General features: G+C 46.6%; 1 protein-coding gene across 1 annotated transcript in view; it reads right to left on the minus strand.

Moving 5' to 3' along the window:
• Positions 1-18,144, minus strand: part of BOP1 (BOP1 ribosomal biogenesis factor) — an 87,669-nt gene that overhangs the window by 66,878 nt on the left and 2,647 nt on the right. Inside the window, exons 2-3 of the mRNA XM_058830041.1 lie at positions 14,904-15,050; positions 11,778-11,867 (exon numbers count right to left, since the gene is read on the minus strand). Of these exons, the coding sequence (XP_058686024.1) occupies positions 11,778-11,867; positions 14,904-15,050 (237 nt within the window). The remainder of the gene's footprint in view (positions 1-11,777; positions 11,868-14,903; positions 15,051-18,144) is intronic.

Below are 18,144 nucleotides of genomic sequence, written 5' to 3' on the forward strand. Positions count from 1 at the left end.
AACTTTGGGAAAACTTTGGGAAAACTTTGGGGAAACTTTGGGAAAACTGGGAAAACTTTGGGAAAATTCTGGGAAAAGTTTGGGATGAAACTCCCCCGGGAATTCCCGAATTTCCCCCGCTCCCATCCCGGCTTCATCCACGGAAAAACGAGGATGAGGAAAACCTCGGAACGCTGGCGATGACCTCACCCCCAATCCCAAATTCCCGAGGGATTTTCCCGCTTTTCCGAGGGAGAAACCCCCGGAAAAATCTGGGAATTCTTTGGGGTTGATTTTCCTGGGAGAAGAGAGGGGATGAAAGAGGGAAAAGTGGGAATTTGAGGGGGAAAATCGGGATTTGAGGGGGAAAATCGGGATTTGAGGGGGGGAAAATCGGGAATTTGAGGGGGAAAATCGGGAATTGAGAGGGAAAATCGGGATTTGAGGGGGAAAATCGGGATTTGAGGGGGAAAATCGGGATTTGAGGGGGGAAAATCGGGATTTGAGGGGGAAAATCGGGATTTCAGGGGGAAAATCGGGATTTGAGGGGGGGAAAATCGGGATTTGAGGGGGAAAATTGGGATTTCAGGGGGAAAATTGGGAATTTGAGGGGGAAAATCGGGATTTGAGGGGGAAAATTGGGATTTGAGGGGGAAAATCGGGATTTGAGGGGGAAAATCGGGATTTGAGGGGGAAAATCGGGATTTGAGAGGGAAAATCGGGATTTGAGAGGGAAAATCGGGATTTGAGGGGGAAAATCGGGATTTCAGGGGGGGAAAATCGGGATTTGAGAGGGGAAATTGAGAATTTGAGGGGAAAATCGGGATTTGAGGGGGGGAAAATCGGGATTTGAGGGGGAAAATTGGGATTTGAGAGGGAAAATCGGGATTTGAGAGGGAAAATCGGGATTTGAGGGGGAAAATCGGGATTTGAGGGGGGAAAATCGGGATTTGAGAGGGGAAATTGAGAATTTGAGGGGAAAATCGGGATTTGAGGGGGGGAAAATCGGGATTTGAGGGGGAAAATTGGGATTTCAGGGGGAAAATTGGGAATTTGAGGGGGAAAATCGGGATTTGAGGGGGAAAATTGGGATTTGAGGGGGAAAATCGGGATTTGAGGGGGAAAATCGGGATTTGAGGGGGAAAATCGGGATTTGAGAGGGAAAATCGGGATTTGAGAGGGAAAATCGGGATTTGAGGGGGGGAAAATCGGGATTTGAGGGAGAAAATTGGGATTTGAGGGGGGGAAAATTGGGATTTGAGGGGGGGAAAATTGGGATTTGAGGGGGAAAATCGGGATTTGAGGGGAAAATCGGGATTTGAGGGGGAAAATCGGGATTTGAGGGGGGGAAAATCGGGATTTGAGGGGGAAAATTGGGATTTGAGGGGGAAAAGTGGGAATTTGAGGGGGGAAATCGGGAATTGAGGGGGAAAATCGGGATTTGAGGGGGAAAATCGGGATTTGAGGGGGAAAATCGGGATTTGAGAAGGAAAATCGGGATTTGAGAGGGAAAAGTGGGAATTTGAGGGGGGGAAATTGGGAATTTGAGGGGGAAAATCGGGATTTGAGGGGGAAAATCGGGATTTGAGAGGGAAAATTGGGATTTGAGGGGGAAAATCGGGATTTGAGGGGGGGAAAATTGGGAATTTGAGGGGGAAAATCGGGATTTGAGGGGGAAAATCGGGATTTGAGGGGAAAATCGGGATTTGAGGGGGAAAATCGGGATTTGAGGGGGGAAAATCGGGATTTGAGGGGGAAAATCGGGATTTCAGGGGGAAAATCGGGATTTGAGGGGGGGAAAATCGGGATTTGAGGGGGAAAATTGGGATTTCAGGGGGAAAATTGGGAATTTGAGGGGGAAAATCGGGATTTGAGGGGGAAAATTGGGATTTGAGGGGGAAAATCGGGATTTGAGGGGGAAAATCGGGATTTGAGGGGGAAAATCGGGATTTGAGAGGGAAAATCGGGATTTGAGAGGGAAAATCGGGATTTGAGGGGGGGAAAATCGGGATTTGAGGGAGAAAATTGGGATTTGAGGGGGGGAAAATTGGGATTTGAGGGGGGGAAAATCGGGATTTGAGGGGAAAATCGGGATTTGAGGGGAAAATCGGGATTTGAGGGGGAAAATCGGGATTTGAGGGGAAAATCGGGATTTGAGGGGGAAAATCGGGATTTGAGGGGGGGAAAATCGGGATTTGAGGGGGAAAATTGGGATTTGAGGGGGAAAAGTGGGAATTTGAGGGGGGAAATCGGGAATTGAGGGGGAAAATCGGGATTTGAGGGGGAAAATCGGGATTTGAGGGGGAAAATCGGGATTTGAGGGGGAAAATCGGGATTTGAGGGGGAAAATCGGGATTTGAGGGGGAGAAATCGGGATTTTAGGGGGAAAATTGGGAATTTGAGGGGGAAAATCGGGATCTGAGGGGGGAGAATTCCGGAAGAGCCGCCGGGAAACCGCAGGAGCCGCCGGATTCCGAAGGGAACGGGGGAAAGGCTGGAAAAGTTGGAAAAAGCCGGGATGAGGGATTGTCTTACGGCGCGATTCCGAGTGCCAGAGGCTTCGGAAACAGCGGGAGAATGATGGGAATAACACCCGGAGCCGCTGGAAATCCTGGATCAAAGCTCTTCCCAAAATCCCGGAGCGGGAGCCCGGCAGCAATTCCGGGGAATGAGGGGAATTTTTGGGAATTTTTGGGGATTTTTGGGAATTTTTTGGGATTTTTGGGGGGTTTTGGTTTGGGGGGTGGGGGGAGAGGATGGGAATTTGGGATGGGGAAATGGGAATGTGGGAATTCGGGAAAAAAGGGGGAAAAATTGGGAAAAATGAGAGGAAAATTTGGGGAAAATGGGGTTGAAAAATGGGAAAAATGGGGGGGAAATCTGGGAAAATTGGGGGGAAAATTTGGGAAAAAATCGGGGGAAATTTGGGAAAAAAGGAGGGAAAATGTGGGAAAAATGAGGGGAAAATTTGGGGAAAATGAGGGAAAATTTGGGAAAAATGGGGCTGGAAAATGGGAAAAAATGGGGGGGAAATCTGGGAAAATCTGGGAAAAATGAGGGGAAAATTTGGGAAAAAATCGGGGGAAATTTGGGAAAAATGGGGTTGGAAAATGGGAAAAAATGGGGGGGAAATCTGGGAAAATTTGGGAAAAATGGGGGGAAAATTTGGGAAAAAATCGGGGGAAATTTGGGAAAAAAGGAGGGAAAATGTGGGAAAAATGAGGGGAAAATTTGGGGAAAATGAGGGAAAATTTGGGAAAAATGGGGCTGGAAAATGGGAAAAAATGGGGGGGAAAATCTGGGAAAATTTGGGAAAAATGTGGGAAAAGTGGGGGAAAAATTTGGGAAAAATGGGGGGGAAATTTGGGGAAAATGTGGGAAAATTTGGGAAAAATGGGGAGGAAAATGAGGGGAAAATTTGAGAAAAATGGGGGAAATTTGGGATAAATGAGAGTAAAATTTGGGAAAAGTGAGAGTAAAATCTGGGAAAAATGGGACTGGAAAATGGGAAAAGTGGGGGGAAAATGTGGGAAAAATGGAGGGAAAATTTAGGAAAAAGGGGACAAAAATTTGGGGAAAATGAGGGGAAAATGTGGGAAAATTCTGGAAAAATTGAGGGAAAATTTGGGAAAAGTGGGGCTGGAAAATGGGAAAAAATGGGGGGGGGAATCTGGGAAAAATCGGGGGGAAATTTGGGATAGATGGGAATAAAATTTGGGAAAAATGAGAGGAAAATTTGGGAAAAATGGGGGAAAATTTGGGAAAAATGGGGAAAAAATTGGGAAAAATGGGGTTGGAAAATCTGGGGAAAAATGGGGGGGAAATCTGGGAAAATCTGGGAAAAATGGGGGGAAGTGGGGGGGAAGTTTGGGAAAAATGGGGGAAAATTTGGGAAAAATGAGAGGAAAATTTGGGAAAAATGGGGCTGAAAAATGGGAAAAGTGGGGGGAGAAATGTGGGAAAAGAGGGGGGAAATTTGGGAATAAAGGGACAAAAATTTGGGAAAAAAGGGACAAAAGTTTGGGGAAAATGAGGGGAAAATGTGGGAAAAGTGGAGGGAAAATTTGGGAAAAATTGGGGAAAATTTGGGAATAATGGGAGAAAAATTTGGGGGAAATTTGGGATAAAAGCTGGGAAAAAAGGGGCTGGAAAATGGGAAAAATGGGAGGAAATTTGCAGAAAATGGGAATAAAATCTGGGAAAAATGGGGGGGGAATCTGGGAAAAAATGGGTGGAAAATTTGGGAAAAGTTGGGGGAAATTTGGGAATAGTGGGACAAAAATTTAGGAAAAATGGGGGGAAAAATTTGGGAAAAATCTGGGAAAAGTGGGGCTGGAATTTGGGAAAAAAAGGGATGAAAATTTGGGAAAAAAAGGGAAAAAATTTGGGGAAAATGGAGATTAAAATCTGGAAAAAATGGGGGGAAATTTGGAAAAATGGGGCAAAAGTTTGGGAAAAATGGGGGGAAAATCTGGGAAAAGTGGGAGTAAAATCTGGGAAAATTTGGGCTGGAAACTGGGAATAATGGGACAAAAATTTGGGAATGAAAAGGACAAAAATTTGGGAAAAAAAGAGGGTAAAATGTGGGAAAAATGGGGGGAAAATTTGGGAAAAATGAGAGTAAAATCTGGGAAAATTGGGGAGGAAATCTGGGAAAAGTGAGGCTGGAAAATCGGAAAAATGGGGGGAAAATCTGGGAAAAATGGGAAGAAAATTTGGGAAAAATGGGGCTAAAATCCTGGAAAAGTGAGAGTAAAACTGGGAAAAATGGGACAAAAATTTGGGGAAAAAAAAAAGGACAAAAATTTGGGAAAAATGGAGCTAAAATCTGGGAAAATGGGGGGGAAATCTGGGAAAAATGGGGTTGGAATTTGGGAACCTGGAGCTGGAAACTGGGAAATCCCAATCCCTGTTCCTCATCCACCTGCTCTCATTCCCAATCCCAAATTCCCATTTTCCCATTCCCATTTTTCCCCATTCTCAATCCTATTCCCATTCCCATTTTTCCAATTTTTTTTCCCATTTTTCCAATTTTTTCCCATTTTTCCCATTCTCATTTTCCCATTTTTTCCCATTTTTCCCCCATTCCCATTTCCCCCTTTTCCCACTCCCATTTTTCCCTATTTTCTCATTCCCATATTCCCATTTTTCCCCATTTTTCCCATTTCCCCATCCCCATTTTTCCCTCTTTTTCCCCATTTTCCCTATTTTTTCATTCCTATTTTTTCCCCATTTTTCCTATTTTCTCCCTTTTCCCCTTTCCCCATTCTCATTTTCCCATTTTCCCCCATTCCCATTTTTTCCCCCATTTTTTTCCATTCCCATTTTCCCCCTTCCCCCATTCCCATTTTTCCCCATTTTTCCCATTTTTTCACCATTTTTCCCCATTCCCATTTTTCCCATTTTTTCCCATTTTCCCCCCATTTTTCCCATTCCGATTTTCCCCTTTTCCCATTTTTCCCCATTTTTTCCCCATTTCCCCATTCTCATTTTTTCCCCATTTTCCCCATTTTTTCCCATTTTCCCCATTTTTTCTCCATTTTCTCCCCCTTTTTCCCATTCCCATTTTTCCCCATTTTCCCTTTTTTCCCCATTCACCCATTCCCACTTTTTCCCCATTTTTCCCATTCCCATTTTTCCCCATTTTCTCCTCATTTTTTCCCCATTTTTTCCCATTTTCCCCCATTTTTTTCCCATTTCCATTTTTTCCCCATTTTCCCATTCCCATTTTCCCCCATTTTTCTCATTCCCATTTTCCCCATTTTCTCCTCATTTTTCCCCATTTTCTCCTCATTTTTCCCCATTTTCTCCTCATTTTTCCCCATTTTTCCCATTCCCATTTTCCCATTTTTCCCTTTTTCCCATTCCCATTTTCCCTATTTTTCCCTCATTTTTTTCCTATTTCTCCCATTCCCATTTTCCCCATTTTTCCCCCATTTTTTTCCATTTTCTCCCCATTTTTCCCATCCCCATTTTCCCATTTTTCCCCCATTTTCCCATTTTTTCCCCATTTTTCCCCATTCCCATTTTCCCTTCTCCTCTGGATTCCCTCTCATTCCCGGGAATTCTCCCTTTCCCTTTTCCCTCTCCCCTTTCCCGGAGCTCGGCAGCTCCCGATCCCTCCGGGATCGCTCCGGGAGCCGCCGCCGGAGCAGCAGGAGGAGGAGGAGGAGGAGGAGGAGGAGGAGGAGGGAAAATCCTTGGAATCGCGGCCGGAGCCGGGAGAGGAACATCTGGAATTGTCATTCCGGGAGGAAACACCGCAGCCCCCGGCGCTTCCTGCGGCGGCTCCGGAGGCTCCCGGGGCTGCTCCTGGATCTGGCTCCCGCCTCTGGCTCCCGGATCCGGGCTCCGATCCCAGACAGGGCCCGGAATGGGGGAGTTGGGAATGGGATTTGGGAATGGGAATTTGGGATGTGGGAATTTGGGATTTGGGATTTGGGATTTGGCCCCTGGGCGCTTCCTGCGGCGGCTCCGGAGGCTCCCGGGGCTGCTCCCGGCTCTGGCTCCCAGATCCGGGCTCCGATCCCAAACGGGGCCCGGAATGGGGGAGTTGGGATTTGGGATTTGGGAATGGGGATTTGGGATGTGGGAATTTGGGATTTGGGATTTGGGATTTGGCTCCTGGGCGCTTCCTGCGGCGGCTCCGGAGGCTCCCGGGGCTGCTCCTGGATCTGGCTCCCGGATCCGGGCTCCGATCCCAAACGGGGCCCGGAATGGGGGAGTTGGGATTTGGGATTTGGGAATGGGGATTTGGGATGTGGGAATTTGGGATTTGGGATTTGGGATTTGGCTCCTGGGCGCTTCCTGCGGCGGCTCCGGAGGCTCCCGGGGCTGCTCCTGGATCTGGCTCCCGGATCCGGGCTCCGATCCCAAACGGGGCCCGGAATGGGGGAGTTGGGATTTGGGATTTGGGAATGGGATTTGGGATGTGGGAATGGGATTTGGGAATGGTGTTTGGGATTTGGGAATGAGATTTGGGATTTGGGATGTGGAAATTTGGGATTTGGGAATGGTGTTTGGGAATGGGAGTTGGGATTTGGGATTTGGGAATGGGATTGGGGAATGGGGATTTGGGATTTGGCCCCTGGGCGCTTCCTGCGGCGGCTCCGGAGGCTCCCGGGGCTGCTCCTGGATCTGGCTCCCGGCTCTGGCTCCCGGATCCGGGCTCTGATCCCAAACGGGGCCCGGAATGGGGGAGTTGGGAATGGGATTTGGGATGTGGGAATTTGGGATTTGGGATTGGGGATTTGGGATTTGGGATTGGGGATTTGGGCCCCAGGCGGTTCCTGCGGCTCCTGCAGCTCCCGGATCCGGGCTCGGATCCCAGACAGGGCCCGGAATGGGGGAGTTGGGATTTGGGAATTCGGGATTTGGGAATGGTGTTTGGGATTTGGGAATGGGATTGGGGAATGGGATTTGGGATTTGGGGATGGGATTTGGGATTTGGGAATTTGGGATTTGGGAATGGGAGTTGGGAATGGAGATTTGAGAGTTGGGATTTGGGAATGGGGTCAGGATCTGGGATAGCCCAGAGAATCAGGATTGGGATCCGGGACATTCCAGGGAAATGGGATTGGGAACTGGGATAGACCCAAAAAATGGGATCAGGATCTAGGACATTCCAAGGAAATGGGATTGGGAAATCTGGGACAGTCCAGAGAATCAGAATTGGGATCTGAGATAGTCCAGAAAAATGGGATTGGAAAATCTGGGATGGTCCAGAAAAATGGGATTGGGAAATCTGGGATAGCCCAGAAAAATGGGATTGGGAAATCTGGGATAGTCCAGAAAAACGGGATTGGGATCTGGGATAGCCCAGAAAAATGGGATTGAAAAATCTGGGATAGACCCAGGAACCGGGATTGGGATCTGGGACATTCCAGGGAAATGGGATCCAGGGATCTGGGATAGACCTGGAATATGGGATTGGGATTTGGGATATTCCAAGAAAATCGGATCCAGGGAGCTGGAACAGACCCAGGAGCCGGGATCAGGATCTGGGATAGCCCAGAAAATTGGGATTGGGATCTGGGATAGTCCACAAAAATGGGATTGGGAAATCTGGGATAGTCCAGAAAATCGGGATCAGGATCTGGGATAGTCCAGAAAAAATGGGATTGGGAAATCTGGGATAGTCCAGAAAATCGGGATCAGGATCTGGGATAGTCCAGAAAAAATGGGATTAGGAAATCTGGGATAGACCAAAGAGCCAGGATCGGGATTTGGGATAGCCTTGGGAGCCAGGACTGGGATCTGGGATAGTCCAGAAAAATGGGATTGGGATCTGAGACATCCCAGAAAAATGGGATTGGGAAATCTGGGATAGACCCAGGAGCTGGGATTTGGGACATCCCAGAAAAACGGGATGGGGATTTGGGGATTGGGATTGATCTGGGGAGCCGGGATCGGGATCTGGGACAGTTCAAACTCCAGACCAGAAAATCCGGGATTGATCCCAAATCCAGGCTGGGAAATCCAGGATTGATCCCAAATCCAGACCGGGAAATCCAGGATTGATCCCAAATCCAGGCTGGGAAATCCGGGATTGATCCCAAATCCAGGCTGGGAAATCCGGGATTGATCCCAAATCCAGGCCAGGAAATCCGGGATTGATCCCAAATCCAGGCTGGGAAATCCGGGATTGATCCCAAATCCAGACCGGGAAATCCAGGATTGATCCCAAATCCAGGCTGGGAAATCCGGGATTGATCCCAAATCCAGGCTGGGAAATCCGGGATTGATCCCAAATCCAGGCTGGGAAATCCGGGATTGATCCCAAATCCAGGCCGGGAAATCTGGGATTGATCCCAAATCCAGACCAGGAAATCCGGGATTGATCCCAAATCCAGGATGGGAAATCCAGGATTGATCCCAAATCCAGACCAGGAAATCCAGGATTGGTTTATCCAGGACTTGTCCCGCTGGGAATGAGAATTCCAGCCCTTTCCAAGGGAATATTCCCAAGAATCCACAGCTGTTCCCTCATGGAATTCCCAAGGAATTCCAATATCCCAAAATTCCCATCTTTTGGGAAAATCCGCTGGGATTTTCCCGGCACAAATTCCGGCGGATTCCCAAAATTCCCTCCCCACTGAAATCCATGGAAAACAAAATCCATGGAAAACGAAATCCATGGAAAACGAAATCCCTGGAAAATCCCTCGGGAAGGGATCGAGGAGCAGGAAAAACGACGGCGCCATTCCCAAAAAATCCGGGATCCAAAACCCCCCCAAACCCAAATCCCGGGAATTTTTTTAGGGAAAAGGGAATAAAAAATCCTGGAAAAGGCTCAGGGCTCCCCCCAGCGGCGGCTCCGGAATTCCCGATTTTTTTTTCCATGATTTTTTTTAATTCCCTGAATTCCTGGGGGCTCTTTCCAGAGAATTCTCTGGAAAAATCCCGGTTTTCCCTGGCATTGGGATCGCTGGGATACCCCGGTGCAATTCCCAATGGTTTTCCCGGCTTTTTTTCGGGAATTTTCGCCCTTTCCCAGCTTTTTTCCCCCCTGCTTGAGGCTCCTTTTTCCAGGAAAAATTCCAGAAAATTCCAGAAAAATCCAGAAAATTCCCAGAAAATTCCAGAGAAATCCATCCCAAGCCCAGAGGGAGACGGAAATCCGGGAATTCCGAGCTCGGAAATCCGGGAATTCCGAGCTTGGGAATCCTGAGGATCCACAGGGATGGGAATTCCAGCCGGGAATGAGAATTCCAGCCCGGAATTCCGGCTTTTTCCAAAGGAATGTTCCAGAAAATTCCACTCTGAGTCCGTTCCTGCTTTCCCATCCTTTTCCCCTCGGAGCAGATCCCGAATTTCCCGGAGTTTGGGAAGGGCCTGGAGCTGGGATTTCCCCAGGAATTCCCAGATTTTGGGAAAGGTTTGGAATTCCCAGAGTTTGGGATGAGTTTGGAGCCAGGATTTTCCTGGGAATTTGGGGAATTCCCAGATTTTGGGAAGGATTTCGAGCCAAACTGGGGAATGGGGTGGGGACAAAGTAAGAAGAAGTCGGAATTGGGAATTATTGAGAATTTTTGGGAATTACTGGGAACTTTTGTGGAGTTTTTTGGGAAATTTTTGGCATTTTGGGGGGGAATTATTGGGAATTTTTTCAGAACAATTGGGAATTTTTTTGAAATTATTGAGAATTTTTTGGCAATTTTGGTAATTATTGGGAATTTTTGGGAATTTTTTAGGAATTTTTTAGAAATTTTTGGGAATTATTGGGAATTGTTAGGAATTTTGGGGAATTTTTGGAATTTTCAGGGAATTTTGTAGAATTCTGGGGAATTACTGGGAATTTTTGGGGATTTTTTTGGGAATTATTGGAAAAGATCGGGAATTTGGGGGGAATTATTGGGAATTTTTAGGAACTTCTAGGAGTTATTGGGAATTTTGGGGGATTTTTTTGGAATTATTGAGAATTTTTGGGAATTTTTGGACAACTATTGGGAATTTTTGAGAATTACTGGCAATTACTTGGAACAATTGGGAATTTTTTGGGAATTCTTTGGGAATTTTTTTTAATTTTGGGGGAATTTGGGGGATTTTTTGGGAATTATTGAGAACAGTTAGGAATTTTTTGGGACTTTTTTGGGAATTCTTTGGGAGCTTCTGAGATTTTGGGGGGAATCATTGTGAATTTTTTGGAATTTTTAGGAATTTTTTAGGAACTACTGAGAATTTTTTATGACTTTTTGGGAATTTTTGGGGAATTTTGGAGAATTTCTGGAAATTATTTGGAACTATTGGGAATTTTTTAGGAATTCTTTGGGAATTTTGGGGCTATTTTGGTAATTGCTGTGAGTTTTTTGTAATATTTGGAAATTTGTTAGGAACTATTGAGAATTTTTAGGAATTTTTTTGCATTTTTGGGAGTTATTGGGATTTTTTTGGGAATTCAGGGAAATTTTGGGGATTTTTTGGGGGAATTACTGGGAATTTTTCGGAATGATTGGGAATTTTTTGGGAATTTTTAGGAATTTTTGGGGATTTTTTGAGAATTATTGGGAATTTTTGAGAATTACTGGGAATTATTTGGAACAATTGGGAACTTTTTGGAAATTCTTTGGGAATTGTTGAGGATTTTGGGGAAATTTGGGGATTTTTTGGGAATTATTGTGAATTTTTTTGAATTTTTAAGAATTTTTAAGGAACTATTGAGAACTTTCAGGACTTTCTGGCAATTTTTAGGAACCATTGGGAATTTTTTGGGAACGATTGGGAATTTTGGAGGACTTTTTTGGGAATTACTGAGGATTTTTGGAATTATTGGGAATTTTTAGGAATTTTTAGGAATTATTGGGAATTTTGGGGGATTTTTTTGGGAATTGTTGAGAATTTTGGGGGAATTTTTTGGGAATTATTGGGAATTTTTGAGAATTACTGGGAACTATTTGTAATTTTTGGGATTTTTTGGGAATTCTTCGGGAATTCTTTGGGAATTCTTTGGGATTTGGGGGGAATTTGAGAGATTCCTTGGAAATTATTGAGAATTTTTTTGGAATTTTGGGGAATTCCTGGGAATTTTGGGGAATTTTTAGGAATTGCGCCACATCCACAAGGACGGGAATTCCAGTCAGGAATGTGAATTCCCGCCTTTTCCCAAGGGAACATTCCCAAAAATCCCAACCCCAGGCCCTTCCCTGGATCCCCCTGGATCCTCCTGGATCCCTCTGGATCCCTCCAATCCCGGTTTTTTTCCGGGATAATCCCCCCAAACCGCTCCGGGCTTTTCCCGGCTCCGCGTTTTGCTTTTTTCCGGGATAAAATTCCCGGAATTCCGGCGGATGGGATCTCACCTCCTCATCCGAGCTGTCCTCCTGGTACTCGTCCCTTTCCCGCCGGGAATCGTCTCCCGGGGTTTTCCCGGGAACGGGGGCGGATCCGGCCTGGGAAAATCGGGAAGAGAAGATCCCTGAGATTCCCGGAGAAAAATTCCCGGAGTTTTTGTTTTGGGAAGGGAAAAGGCAGGAGGTTCGGGAAGGGAGGGGAATTCCTGGGAAAGGGAAAATCCTGGGAATGGGAAATTCCTGGGAAAGAGAAATTCCTGGGAAAGGGAAATTCCTGGGGAATTCCTGGGAAAGGGAAATTCCTGGGAATGGGAAATTCCTGGGAAAGGGAAATTCCTGGGAATGGGAAATTCCTGGGAATGGGGAAATTCCTGGGAATGGGGAAATTCCTGGGAAAGGGAAATTCCTGGGAATGGGGAAATTCCTGGGAAAGGGAAAATCCTGGGAATGGAAAATTCCTGGGAAAGGGAAATTCCTGGGAATGGGGAAATTCCTGGGAATGGAAAATTCCTGGGAAAGGGAAATTCCTGGGAATGGGGAAATTCCTGGGAAAGGGAAAATCCTGGGAAAGGGAAATTCCTGGGAAAGGGAAATTCCTGGGGAATTCCTGGGAAAGGGAAAATCCTGGAAAAGGGAAATTCCTGGGAATGGGAAATTCCTGGGAAAGGGAAAATTCCTGGGAAAGGGAAAATCCTGGGAATGGAAAATTCCTGGGAAAGGGAAATTCCTGGGAATGGGGAAATTCCTGGGAATGGGAAATTCCTGGGAATGGGAAATTCCTGGGAATGGGGAAATTCCTGGGAATGGAAAATTCCTGGGAATGGGAAATTCCTGGGAATGGGGAAATTCCTGGGAATGGGAAAATCCTGGGAAAGGGAAATTCCTGGGAAAGGGAAATTCCTGGGGAATTCCTGGGAAAGGGAAAATCCTGGGAAAGGGAAATTCCTGGGAATGGGAAATTCCTGGGAATGGGGAAATTCCTGGGAAAGGGAAATTCCTGGGAATGGAAAATTCCTGGGAAAGGGAAATTCCTGGGAATGGGGAAATTCCTGGGAATGGGAAATTCCTGGGAATGGAAAATTCCTGGGAAAGGGAAATTCCTGGGAAAGGGAAATTCCTGGGAAAGGGGAAATTCCTGGGAAAGGGAAAATCCTGGGAATGGAAAATTCCTGGAGATGGGAAGAGGAAATTCCAATGGGAAATTCCTGGGAATGGGGGAAATTCCTGGGAAAGGGAAAATCCTGGGAAAGGGAAATTCTTGGGAATGGGGAAATTCGTGGGAAAGGGAAATTCCTGGGAAATTCTGGGATGAGAAAAAAAGATTTGGGATGAGAGGGGAAAATCTGGGAAGAGGAATTCTGGGATGAGAGAGAAAATCTGGGATAAAGAATTTTTGGGAATGGGGAGAATTCCAAATGGGAAATTCCTTGGGATGGAAAATTCCTGGGAATGGGAATGGAAAAATTCATTGGGATGAGAATGGAAAATTCCAAATAGGAAATTCCTGGGAATGGGAAATTCCTCAGGATGGAAATGGGAAATTCCAAATGGGAAATTCCTGGGAAAGAGAAATTCCTGGGAATGAAAAATTCTTGGAGATGGGAAGAGAAAATTCCTGGGAAGGGGAAAATCCTGGGAATGGGAAATTCCTTGGGATGGGAATGGGAAAATTCTTGAAATTCCTTGGGATGGGAAATTCCTGGGAATGAAAAATTCTTGGAGATGGGAAGAGGAAATTCCTGGGAATGAGAAATTCCAAATGGGAAAGGGAAACTCCTGGGAATGGGGAGAATTGGGAAAGGGAAATTCCTTGGGATGGGAATTGGAAAATTCCTGGGAAGGGGAAAATTCTGGGAATGGGAAAATCCCAAATGGGAAATTCCTGGGAATAGGAATGGGAAATTTTAGGGAATGATTGGAAAAGCAGCTCCAGGATTTTGAGAATGATTGGAAAAGTGGGAGCAGGATTTTGGGGAAAATCCTTTCCCCACATTTTTGGGATAATCCTTGTTCCAGATTTTTGGGATAATCCTGTCCCAGATTTTTGGGATAATTCTTTTCCCAGGTTTTTGGGATAATCCTGTCCCAGGTTTTTGGGATAATTCTTTTTCCAGGTTTTTGGCTCCGGGTTTCAGCTTCGGAGCGGGAAAAAAAATCTGGAAAAAAAATTCCCAGTTTGTCCCAGATCCCATAAAAAACCCCTGAATTTTCCATAAAATCCTGGAACGGCCCTGGAAAAGTGGGAATGGGACTGGAAAAGTGGGAATGGGGCTGGAAAAGTTTGGGAGCTGATCTGGTATGAGGAATGCCAGGAATTCTGGGATGAGAGGGGAAAATTTGGGATGAAAGGGAAAAATCTGGGATGAGAGGAGAAATCTGGGATAAGGAATCCCAGGAATTCTGAGATGAGAAAGGAAAATCTGGGATGAGGAATTCTGGGATGAGAGGAGAAGTCTGGGATAAAAAATCCCAGGAATTCTGGGACGAGAAGAAAAGATCTGGGATAAAAAGAGGAAAATCTGGGAAGAGGAAAATTTGGGATAAGAGAGGAAATTTGGGATAAAGAATTCCAGGAATTCTGGGATGAGAAGGGAAAATCTGGTATAAAAGGAGAACATTTGGGATAAAAAACTCCAGGAATTCTGGGATGAGAAGGGAAAATTTGGGATAAGAAGGGAAAATGTGGGATGAGAGGGAAAATTTGGGATAAAGAATTCCAGGAATTCTGGGATGAGAGAGGAAAATTTGGGATTAGAGGGGAAATCTGGCATAAAGAATTCCTGGAATTCTGTGATGAGAAGGGAAAATTTGGGATGAGGAATTCCAGGAATCCTGGGATGAGAGGGGAAATTTGGGATAAAAGGGCAAAATCTGGGAAAAGGGGGGGATGGGAATCCCCTCCTGGAATTCCTCTGGGAATGGGGTGGGAACGGAGGGGATTTTTGGGATTCTCCCGGAATTCCATCCCAAAATCCCAGGAATTCCATCGGAAGCCGAATCCCAGATCCCTCCCGAATTCCGCCAGGGAAAAACCTCCGGGAATTTTCCCGTTTTTCCCAGGATTTCCCCTCATCCCTCGGCAGGAAAATTCCCAGAAAACGGGATCGGGAATCCCGAAATCCAGGGAAGCTTTACCTGGGGAACATCTTCATCTTCCTCCTCCTCTTCCTCCTCCTCTTCCGAGTGGGAATTGCCGGAGGATTCGCTGTCGCTTCCGGAATCTTCCAGGCCGGAATAAACGCTGTCCTGGCTGCCTTCGGAATCCTCGCTGCCACTTCCGGCCTGGAACGGGACGGGAACGGTGAGAGAGGGGCGGGAATGGGAAAAAATGGGAAAAAATGGGGGGAAAATGGGAAAAAATGGGAAGAAATGGGGGTGGGAATGGGAAAAAATGGGGGGAAATGGGGTGGGAATGGGGAGAAATGGGGGGAAATGGGGGAAAATGGGGAGGAAATGGGAAAAAATGGGCACAAAATGGGGAAAAACGGGGGAAATGGGAAAAAATGGGAGGAAATGGGAAAAAATGGGAAAAAGTGGGAAAAAGTGGGAAAAAGTGGACACAAAATGGGAAAAAATGGGAAAAAATGAGGAAAATGAGAAAAAATGGGAAAAAATGGGGGGAAATGGGAAAAAATGGGAAGGAATGGGGGGAATGGGAAGGAAAATGGGGGGAAATTGGCAGGAAATGGGAAAAAATGGGGAAGAAATGGGGAAAATGGGGGGGAATGGGGTGGGAATGAGGGAAAATGGGGAGAAATGGGAAAAAATGGGGAGGAAATGGGGGGAAAATGGGGAGGAAATGGGGAAATGGAGTAAAAATGGGAAAAAATGGGGAGGAAATGGAAAAAAATGGGGGGAAATGGGAAAAAATGGGGAGGAAATGGGGTGGGAATGGGAAAAAATTGGGTGGGAATGGGGGAAAATGGGGAAGAAATGGGGAAAAATGGGGGGAAATGGGGAAAATGGGGGGATGGGAAAAAATGGGGTGGGAATAGGAAAAAATGGGGAAGAAATGGGGAAAAATGGGGGGAAATGGAGTGGGAATGGGAGGAAATGGGAGAAATGGGAAAAAATGGGGAGGAAATGAGGGGAAATGGGGAGAAAATGGGAAAAAATGGGGAAGAAATGGGGGAAAATGGGTCAAAATGGGGAAGAAATGGGCAGGAAATGGGGGGAAATGGGCAGGAAATGGGAAAAATGGGGGAAAATTGGGTGGAAAATTAGGAGGAAATGGGGGAAATGGGAAAAAATGGGCTGGAAATGGGGGGAATGGGAAAAAATGGGGGGAAATGGGGAAAAATGGGGAGGAAATGGGAAAAATGAGGGAAAATTGGGTGGAAAATGGGGAGGAAATGGGGGAAATAGGGTGGGCATGGGAAAAAATGGGAAGGAAATGGGAAAAAATGGGTAAGAAATGGGGGAAAATGGGGAGGAAATGGGGAAAAATGGGAAAGAAATGGGGAAAAATGGGAGGAAATGGGGGGTGGGAAAAAATGGGGAGAAAATGGGGCAGGAATGGGGTGGAAATGGGGAAAATGGGGAAGAAATAAGGGAAAATGGGGTGGGAATGGGGGGTAATGGGAGGGAAATTCTCCTTCCGGAGTCCAAATCCCCCTCAGAAACCCAAATCCTCTTTCAGGAGTCCCAATCCCAAATTTGAGGCCAAGTTTCTTTTAGTAGCCAAAAATTCCCCCACAGGAACCCAAATTCCCCCTCAGGAGCCCAAATCTCTTCTCATAAAACCCAAATCTCCCCTCAGCAACCAAATACTCCCTGTCAAGAGCACAAATCCCTTCTGAGGAGCCCAAGTTGCCCCTCAGGAACCCAAATCCTCCCTCAGGAGCCAAAAATTCCCTCTCAGGAGCCAAAAATTCCCACTCAGGAGCCAAAAACTCCCACTCAGGAGCCCAAATTCTCCAGCAGGACCCCAAATCCACTCTCAGGAGTCCAAATCTTTTCTCAGGAGCCAAAAACTCCCATCAGGAGCCCAAATTCCATTTCAGAAGCCCAAATTCTCCCTCAGGATCCAAAATTCCTTCTCAGCAGCCCAAAATTCCCCCTCAGGAACCCAAACTCCCCCTCAGGAATTGAATATTCCCTGTCAATCGCCCAAATCCCTCTCAGGAGCCAAAAATTCCCCCTCAGGAGCCCAAATTCCATTTCAGAAGCCCAAATTGCCCCTCAGGAGCCAAAATCTCCACTCAGGACCCCAAATTCCCCCTCGGGATCCAAATTCCGTCTCAGCAGACCAAAATTCCCCCTCTGAGCCCAAATTCCCACTCAGGAACCCAAATTTCCCTTCTGGACAAACCCAAATCCCCCCTCAGGAATCCAAATTCTCTCTCAGGGGCACAAATTCCATTTCAGAAGCCCAAATCCTCCCTCAGGAGCACAAATCTTCCCTCAGGAGTCAAAATCACACCTCAGGAACCCAAATTCCCCCTCAGGAGCCAAAATGCCCCCTCCAAAGCCCCCTCAGGAACCCAAATTCTCTCTCAGTAGCCAAAAATTTCCCCTCAGGAGCCAAAACTCCATTGCAGAAGCCCAAATTCCCACTCAGGAGACCAAATTCCATTGCAGAAGCCCAAATTGCCTCTCAGGAATCCAAATCTCCCCTCAGAAACCCAAATCCCACCTCAGGAACCCAAATCCTCACTCAGGAGCCCAAATTCCCTCTCAGGAGCCAAAAATTCCCTCTCAGGAGCCAAAAACTCCCACTCAGGAGTCCAAATTCTCCAGCAGGAGCCCAAATTCACTCTCAGGAGTCCAAATCTTTTCTCAGGATCCAAAATCTCCCATCAGGAGCCCAAATTCCCTCTCAGGACCCTAAATCTCACCTCAGGAGCCCAAATCTCCTCTCAGGAGCCCAAATCTCCCCTCAGGAGCCGAAAGCTCTCCCTCAGGAACCCAAATTCCCCCTCAGGAGTCCAAATTCAATTTCAGAAGCCCAAATTGCCCCTCAGGAGCCCAAAATTCCCTCTCAGGAGTCAAAATCTTCTCCCAGGAGCCCAAATCCCCCCTCAGGAATCCAAATTCCCCCTCAGGTGCCAAAAATTCCCTCTCAGGAGTCCAAATCCTCTTTCAGGAGCCCAAATCTCTCTGCAGGAGCCAAAATGCCCCCTCAGGAACCCAGATTCCCCCACAGGAGCCCAAATCCCCTCTCAAAAGCCCAAATTCCCTCACAGGACCCTAAATCTCACCTCAGGAGCCCAAATCCCCTCTCAGAAACCCAAAATCCCCCTCAGCAACCAAATATTCCCTCTCAAGAACCCAAATCCCTTCCGAGGAGCCCAAGTTGCCCCTCAAGAGCCCAAATCCCACCTCAGGAACCCAAATCCCACCTCAGGAACCCAAACCTCCTCTCACAGCCGCGTTC

This window comes from Poecile atricapillus, chromosome 2, assembly GCF_030490865.1.
Source record: "Poecile atricapillus isolate bPoeAtr1 chromosome 2, bPoeAtr1.hap1, whole genome shotgun sequence".
NCBI classification, from domain to species: Eukaryota; Metazoa; Chordata; class Aves; order Passeriformes; family Paridae; genus Poecile; species Poecile atricapillus.